The following is an 8,342-nucleotide window of genomic DNA, read 5'->3' on the forward strand; positions in this document are numbered from 1 at the left end:
TTTTTTTTTAATATGTTATTTTAGAAAAACTGATGATGGTGGAAAAATACACCGAAACGTATTTTAATTGATAATTAAAGACAATAAATGACTGAAACACAGGAATAAATTTTGATTTGGAATTGAAACACAGTCAGGAAAGTATATACAATAAAAATGTAAGTTGGATGCCCGTATGTCGACGACCGTTAACTATTGAACTAAGGAAAGTTGTGTGATTTGCTGGGTGAAAAAAAGAAATTCGCCGTTTAGACCAGAAATAATCAAAGTATTCAAAGTAATAACATGATTTCCTTCGGTCCATTCAACAATATGTCCAGAAAAGAACCCGAAGTATAGCTGGTTCCAGCGATTTAAAAGATCGGTTTTAATTTATCCACATTGTGAATGCTGTGGAAAATAAACCCACAATAACATGTGAGGAAGCAAGTAAATAATGGGTAAAGTTGAAACGAGTAAAAAATAGATCGTTCGCTCCTTGGCTAAAAATGGGAGACCGTCAGGGTAGCTAGAAATAATTGGTGAGATTGGCATCAACAGCCTCACAAAACTAAATTATTTGGTTGCGACCCCAGGTATAGAAAATAGACTGAGATAAGCATTTATTAGACAATAATATAAATAGGTCTATATTTAGATCAGTGTTTACTGGCGCAAAAATTTCCATTTCTGTTTCTGTTAGTTATCGGTTTGCTCTTACTCTTATTGGACTGTTGCAGCTTGCGTTTCGGTGTCATGGCCATATACATTGCAAAATTAGGAACAACCAATTGTGCTTAACTAATGCAGATTGCTTTTAACCGAGCTTTAGACGCCTAACGATAAATCTTAACGAAAAGTGTCTTTGTTTTGTATTATATGGGCATGTAAGAATATAAGGTCAGTAGACCTATTTTGGTGTATAGTAAAAAAGTGAAAAAAACTGGTACCTTTGTGTGGGACTCAGCCACTGCTCTCAACCCATTTACCCACTCCTGTCTCGCCTTTGCATCGACAGCCCTCAGCTTCAACATATCACCAGAAGCACAGTTCACTGTGAATGTCCTTGAATCTTCTTCACTGGAAGATAAATATATGTCCAATTGATTGCCAAAAACAACAGAGGTGATGTCCAGTTGTCTTTGACCTACCTGGGGCAAATCACAGCTCCAGCTAGATGTAAAGAAGCCCTTGGCACCGAGCCCTCGGGCTTCTCGCCCTCACACAGGTAATAGTGCAGCAGGCCCCCATTTGCGTCTACCAAAAAATAGCGATACTGCCAGCCTTTCACCACATTTGTGTACTTGTAAAGTTGCCCGGAGAATTGCCTCTGCTTGGTGTGCAGGTCCATCACAGACTAAAAATCAACAATTACCAGTTTGCCAGTGGAAAAAAGCAGTATTTGAGGCAAAAACAAGAACAGTCGATTGATCTGAAATGGTGCTTTGAGTGCAGGTATCTTTAGAATGCTTGAATAATGGCAATATTTTGATTTGTTTAAAGAAAACACATAGAATTGGACACTTCTCTAACCTCAATATTCTTGTTGTTGGTCATGAAACGTCAGTTTCGTTACACTGGTCAACATGAAGAACTGGAAATTCACAACATAGATAAAGACGAGTATTCACAATCCAATCAATGCTACAAAACGAGATAAATCGCCCCAAGGGATTGGGTCGCCGAACAATAGACAAAGAAAGACGATTTGATCGTTATCGACTGATAGTAATCAACGTGGCTTATCTTCGCAGTTTGTCTTATCTTGCGGGGTTTAGAATAGATATTTTGAGAGCGTACGTGCGTTCTTGCTTCGTGGGTGTCCCACATCGGGGATTAGTGCCTCATTTAATCGGTTTGAAGCGGGAATTTAGGCAACCTGCTAGATGGCAGTATGTCTGTCCTTTTTATTCTCTAAATTGTTATAATTTAAATTTAATTATTAACAGTTCAAAACTAGTGATAGTAGTGTGTATTTTGTTTCAGAATATGGTACACTTGATTGAGAACGGGAAATTAATTTAAATGATCTTTGCACTATTGTATTTAAATTAACACTTACACTGACCAAACGATAATTTTTATTAGTATTTATGCTTGATAATTATATACAAAATGTATTAGTGGAGTCCATTGGGTCCATTAGTGAGTCCACATTGGGTCTCATGAATGAAAATGGAGCATTTGCTCGAAGTACAAAGTAAAAGAAAAAACTAGAAAAGAATTTGCTTCGTTAAAGGTAAAGCAACGTTAAATTAAACATTCATTATCCAGAGTCATTAAACAGGGCTCTACAGGGTGGATTTTTAGTGCGAGAGTCCATTATTTCCGTTGGTGTTCAATTTTCGAAAAATAGTTTCATTTAAAAGTTGTTGACGCACAAAGTGCAAACATTTTATATGATACAGAGTGTCTCAGGAAGGCGAGGCAACATCAAAGTGTATTTTTTTAAATAGTAATAACTACCCGTTTTCATTAGCTCATGGAATGCAGCTTGAAACGCTGCATATGCACCGTAAATTGTTTTTTTTATTACTTGCGACGTTGGTTATTGAGATTATCGCCATTTTAATAAAATTTTGCTTAAAAACATGGTATCTAAAAATTCATTGTAGAAACAAAAAAAGCAGTTAAAGATACAAAAAAATACGTCTTTCCAATCACCACAGATTAGGGATGGGAGATACATAGATGTAATTCGTTCGATGTTCGATATTTTTACCATCGATGTTAGATCCTGAAATGAAAACATCGAACATTTGATGTTGATACTAGATAGAAACATTTTCTGCGAACTCTTTGATAGTGCCGCTACAAACGATATCGCGACATAGCCGCCGATTTCCAACAGCACCCGAAAAAAACCTCTTTTTGCAGTCAGTTGACCGAAATATGTGGCAACTATAAATTGAATAAATTTAGTCGATTATTTAATGTCATCGTAGTAGTAAAATATAATTATTTCAGTTTAAGTTAATTTATATGCAACGGCAAACTATCATCACATCGATATTACCTTTCTATGTCAACATCGATGTTATAGGATCGATGATCATGTCAAAATATCAATACAATGTACAATATTGTACAGGGTGGTAACAATGTGGACTTAAATCTAAAACTTTTTAACGCAATAGGTATAACTTTTCGTTTTTCAAATGGAAGTGCCTGTATATTAATACGTGATTAGCTAGACAATTTACAAAGTTACAAATTTGTATTTACACTTTAACCGAGAAAACTTTTTTCCACGTTATGTATGATTTAGGTTGGATTTTATGACAAACTGGGGACTGTAAGTCTACAGAAAATTTTTGAAAAATTGAAAATATTGCAAAAAGGGGTTCTAAAAGGTGGTAAATATAAGTACAACCGGTCGTTATCAGATATAATAAAACTCATTTGCGCAGCGGTAAATATAGCTACCATTTACTTTTTTACAAAAAAACATCCACAATTTCCAAATCAAGTAACAAAATTAATATGAGTTCACATGGTATGGGGCCAAACAGTCTTTGCAAAGGGCAACGTCACAGGCCTTGCAGATAATATTTCAACGAGTTTGCTTCTTTCTTTTTGATGAACAAAGAACAAATCTCCGATGAATCACCTTTGATTGGAAGATGATCACCAATATTCCTTGAAGTGTTTGGAACAGGTCAGGTTTTTTTTTCTTTGAATAAAGTCTCCTATTAGTTCATTGGCCAACTGCCTTTTGAACTGCAAGAGTGATAACAGTACTTTTATTATTCCCCCTATACTGTTTTGGTAGCCCGGATCGGAGGGAGATATCCTACGGCAAAAACATTCACTCATTTCCTGAAACGGTGATAATGTACCACGTCGTCTCTCATTTTCCTCACCAAAGAAATGGGGGCTAACAATCGCAGGTTTTTCTCGTTGAAAGGAAAAAGGTGTCTAAAATCATTTGGTGGTGTTTCTAGGAGCCTGTTGTAACCTTTTATGGCTCTTAGATTATTAAGGAACATCATAATTACTGCCCGTGTGTCGCTTCCTCGGACGCGCAGTCTGCACGGAGGTACCTTCAGAAAAATGAAGCTTTTGTTATAAGTACCATCAAAAGCATGACTTTATGCATATAATCTGAAGCCCTTGTGTTACGATGCAGCAAATAATTTTCCTTCGGTTGTAGCAAGTGGTTGATAGTTTTTTAGCATAAACTTTGAAGGTTTTGCGTTAAGAATTTGAAGGAAAAACATTTACTACGTTGTATTGATGAGACCCATTGACTACACGAGTAGATTAAGTATTTCAAAATTTCGCGGGCAGCTTCATCTCACAAGACACATTTTTCTCACGAAGTTTCCCGTCTCAACTTACTAGTAAAAACTTACCAAATGTGGGTAACTGCATTGCAACAGCACAAAACAGAGCGGTGCACGTGGCAGAAGCACTGCAGTGCATATCAAAGTGAGAAAAAGCAACGTCACAAAGATGAAAAGGAAGTTTTGAAAATATTTAAAAAGTTGGGGGTAGAAAATCGAGCAAACGGCGTTTATTTGGAAAGGCACAACGTAATTACAAGGAAATGCAACTAATAAAATCTGAAACGGGTTAATGAACAGAAATTTGCACAGGTTACAGACAGATGAAAATTAAAAAGGAGAAACGGACTGCTGCTGAAAGAAAAATAATTAAAAATGGGCAAATGGAGGATACATCTGGGCTACAGTGGCCCAAAAATGGTGAAGTCGTTGCGTGTGATCTGGAAAATGCAACTTAAACAAAGCTTCAGCCAAATTGCCAAAATACTGCTCGTTCTTTTTCCGGCCAAACCTAGGAATCAGTTTCTCCACTTTAACCCATTTTTGCTCAACATTTTGAGCTTGAGCACCTGTGTCTAGATTTGTGAAATTGTAGGAATGATGAACTATGAGATGTTGGAAACCCTTCTCACCAAGACAATCATAAGTTCTCCAACAATCACTAATAATAGTGGTTCCTGGCAGAATATTATCTTGAATAATATGGAGAAGAGTGGCAGAAGATAGGCTTTCAACAGTAACAACAAAAAACTGTTCAGTACTTCTTTGGATTCCCCCAATAATGTAGTGGTCATCCATGATACGACCTTTATTATACTTCCTCTTGCTCCCTCTTGCCTCAACAAATTCAACAACTTCACCGGGACCACCGAGCTGTGAACAGTGCTGATGAACCCAGAAAATAAAAACTTCCCTAATAAAGGAGAACCAATCAATCAAGGTTGGAATCGACAAATTGACTTCCCTAGCAATATAGCGACACCGAGGAGGCGGCCGGTTTATGTACAGTAACACAACATGAGCCGCTTGTTGCAGGGAGAGTCGTGAATGATCAAAAAAACTTCCCTTATGCAAACTGTAACTTGTGTTGCATTTCCTACCTGTTGTGGGATTCATCTTCTGGCAGCGAAAATTCAATTTGCGACCCAATCTACCTTTGGGGGTCATCTGAGCCCCGCAACTACAACGAGCATGACACGATAGAACGTTGTGTCTGTAGAAAAAGTCTAGAAGAGACTCGTTGTTTTTTAGGATTAAAATAAATTCCGCATCAGCGACTTCACAATTCGCACATCGAACAACACTGCACCCACTGCCACTATCAGCACCTGCACTGCTAGCCATTGCTTATCTTTAGCGGATGAAAATTACTGGTTATTCTTTCTTCTTATCTACGAATATTATGGTGATTGTGAAGATCAGGGGCTTCTTGCTCTACCACTTTTGGCTCGCGATCATATAAAAGAGTACTTACAGTGGTACTTGTTAAGATCTGGCACTTTTCTTCCGCTTTTGGCTCAAGGTAATAAAAAAGTACACGGTAGTACAGTTTGTACTACTATGTAGAACATAGATAAAGACAAGTTTGTGAAGATGAGGGCAGAGTAAGTAAATTATTTTATTTACTCTATGGATTAGGGCCTTTTGCCGCACAAAAATGACAGCCGTTTTTGCTACTCACTGCGCATTGGACGCGACCAACAACGAAATCAACAGTTGAAACCAACGATGCCAAGCCTCCACCTAGCAAAATCAGCAAAAAAAGCAAATCGTCGCAAAAACACATAATTTAACAGAAAAACTCGCGTTTTGAAACTTAGCCTCGGTGTTTTATAAAATAGAAGCAAATTCCCAACCACTGACATCACAATTCCCACATCTAACAACAGTGCATCCACTAGACTTGCACTGCCGGGCATTGTAAAGTTGTATAAACGAATCAAAACTATTGAATGAATCGAATCCGGGTATTTTCCTTGCCAATTTGAATTAAACAAAACTAACGGAAAACACAAACACTACAAAATAGACCTATCGTCGAAAAACATAGATAGAAACGTGGCAACATCACAAGCAGAAATGCCTTATCTTGTCCTCTTGACAGCCATACCTTCATAGACAAATCATTGTGATTCCAATCGAAAATCGTATTTTTAAAAAATGTGTCCAACAAAAAGTGTTTGAAATAAGAAAAACTACAATGTAAGAACTGTTTATTATCTGTTATTATCGACAGCCCAAACCGGCGGCAGTGTTAAGTGGGGAATTTTAACAATTACAAATCGTTTAATAGGTTAGACTGCTCCTAACGGAAACAAGGTCCAAAAATACCAGTTTAATTAAATTTGAACATCGGCGTTAGCGTTGTCAACATAGATATATAAGCATCTTGTATCTATAATGTATATCATAGATACTGGCCATTTGCACCAGAAATCAAATCGTACTGATTTCTCCTTGTTAAACGAAGACTCTGGTGTATTTGAGCTGTATGTGTAAAGATGGCGCCGCCTGTACCAGCGCACTCTTAAATAATTTTTGAATTTCTGTAGACACCGTTTCATGGTGGGTTTTTACACGAGAATAAGGATAAGGCTTAAGGAATAACGCCTAATGGGGTGTTTATAAAACAGAGTAAGGAACAATATTATTTTATGTACAGCCAATCAAATCGAAGCATAGGCGTAAGAAACAATAGGGTTGTGTCTGTTTATGGTCAACATTATCGCGGTAGCATACCAATAAAAGCTTATTTCACATAAATATTGTACATTAAAATGGATTTGTCCACTGAAGAAGTGGTAATTCTTTTCGGATTAATAATTTCGTTTTTTAACCTCACAGCGAAATGTATGTTTTAATGCGCATGCCTCGTTAGAATAACGCCTAACGCATAAGATAAAAGATGCCAACTTTTTAAAGCCTTATTCCTTAAGGGTTAGCTACTATTCGGTTTATAAACACGTCTTAATCGTTAAGCGTTATTCCTTATTCTCGTGTATAAACCCACCATAATACTTTCCGTGAAATTTAAACTTTTCTTCGAAAACTGTCAACATTTCACTGGCGACGCTTCCCAGAATATAAGAACTGAAAAGAATTTGGTTGAACTGATAATGAAAAATCGGAAAAAATGAGTATTTGGAATGGAAACAATCGGTTGCAGCAATTCTCGACATATTCAGTAAGTGGTATTTCTTGGGGAAATGCCGTTTTTCTCAATTTTTTGCTTATTTTTGCCCATACAAAACAGGTTACACAGTCTTCGTTCACTTTGTAAGCACTCCTAACCACGCCCAAACTGCACGGGCAAAAATCAGTACTTTATAACATTTTTAAACCGATTGCCGAATTTTCCATTTTGTAGTGGAATATTAAGAAAATACGTTATTTAAAAAACTGGCAATTAATCAATACTGTCCAAAGGTAACGTTCACTTTAAAAATAATAGAAACTGAACCAAATACAATGGGTGTAAAAAAAATTGATTCTAACAAAATGTATAGTTGGCAAATGCGCGAAATTTTTGTACGTCGCCGTTAAATCGGTGTGATAGACGCCGAAAACCTCAGGGACTCGTCATTTTATGGAAAAAACAGTGACTTTTAGTGAGTGAAAAGTGGTCGAAAATACATTTTTTCGCGAAAATACTGACAATCTTCAGGTATTTTCTGTAAAAAATTATAAGATTAATATTATTGGAACACTCGCCACCTCAGCCGCTTTGCAGACATTTTTTTGCAGCTTTGAATTATGGACAAACAAACCCTTAATAATTATTTGTGGGTCTTTTTCTAAAAATATTTCCCGAACTGAAAAAGCGAAAGTTGAGAATCATTTATTTGGAAAACTTCTGGAAACTGGGGTTTCTTCACTTCTAGGTCAATATTTCTAAACAACACTTTCTCTAAACAGAAAAACCGCGCTTTTTCAATCGTTTTACTGTAAAATACAGGCAAACGTGCTCCAAACAAACTCTTTCTAACTGTTCCCCATGATTATGCACGTAAAGTTTTATGGTTCAAAGAAGCTGGACGTGATGTTCCTAAATCAAAATCAATGTTTTTTTTATGGCGA

At 36.7% G+C, this 8,342-nt stretch overlaps 2 protein-coding genes across 3 annotated transcripts in view; both read right to left on the reverse strand.

The window, feature by feature from the left end:
- Positions 1-1,711, reverse strand: part of LOC109539924 (oxysterol-binding protein-related protein 11) — an 8,519-nt gene extending 6,808 nt beyond the window's left edge. The window contains exons 1-3 of the mRNA XM_019908010.2: positions 1,513-1,711; positions 1,131-1,336; positions 930-1,059 (exon numbers count right to left, since the gene is read on the reverse strand). Of these exons, the coding sequence (XP_019763569.1) occupies positions 930-1,059; positions 1,131-1,336; positions 1,513-1,536 (360 nt within the window). The 5' untranslated portion in view covers positions 1,537-1,711. The remainder of the gene's footprint in view (positions 1-929; positions 1,060-1,130; positions 1,337-1,512) is intronic.
- A 1,675-nt stretch (positions 1,712-3,386) lies between these two features.
- LOC109539936 lies at positions 3,387-7,903 on the reverse strand. Of its 2 annotated transcripts, none has more exons than XM_019908020.2 (4): positions 5,740-7,903; positions 4,335-5,656; positions 3,843-4,022; positions 3,387-3,772 (listed from the first exon to the last, which is right to left on the reverse strand). In XM_019908020.2, the coding sequence occupies exon 2, from the start codon at positions 5,607-5,609 to the stop codon at positions 4,635-4,637; it is 975 nt and encodes a 324-aa protein (XP_019763579.2). In that variant the 5' UTR covers positions 5,610-5,656; positions 5,740-7,903; the 3' UTR covers positions 3,387-3,772; positions 3,843-4,022; positions 4,335-4,634. The 2 variants fall into 2 exon arrangements, with proteins under 2 accessions (XP_019763579.2, XP_019763578.2); XM_019908019.2 differs by having other exon boundaries at positions 3,387-3,798.
- Positions 7,904-8,342: the final 439 nt, after the last annotated feature.

This window comes from Dendroctonus ponderosae, unplaced genomic scaffold, assembly GCF_020466585.1.
Source record: "Dendroctonus ponderosae isolate FM_Combo_2020 unplaced genomic scaffold, Dpon_F_20191213v2 Dpon_F_20191213_9, whole genome shotgun sequence".
NCBI classification, from domain to species: domain Eukaryota; kingdom Metazoa; phylum Arthropoda; class Insecta; order Coleoptera; family Curculionidae; genus Dendroctonus; species Dendroctonus ponderosae.

What these genes read in the sequence shown, in the direction of transcription:
- LOC109539936 (XM_019908020.2), bottom strand. Translation starts at nt 5,609, where the DNA reads ATGGCTAGCAGTGCAGGTGCTGATAGTGGCAGTGGGTGCAGTGTTGTT.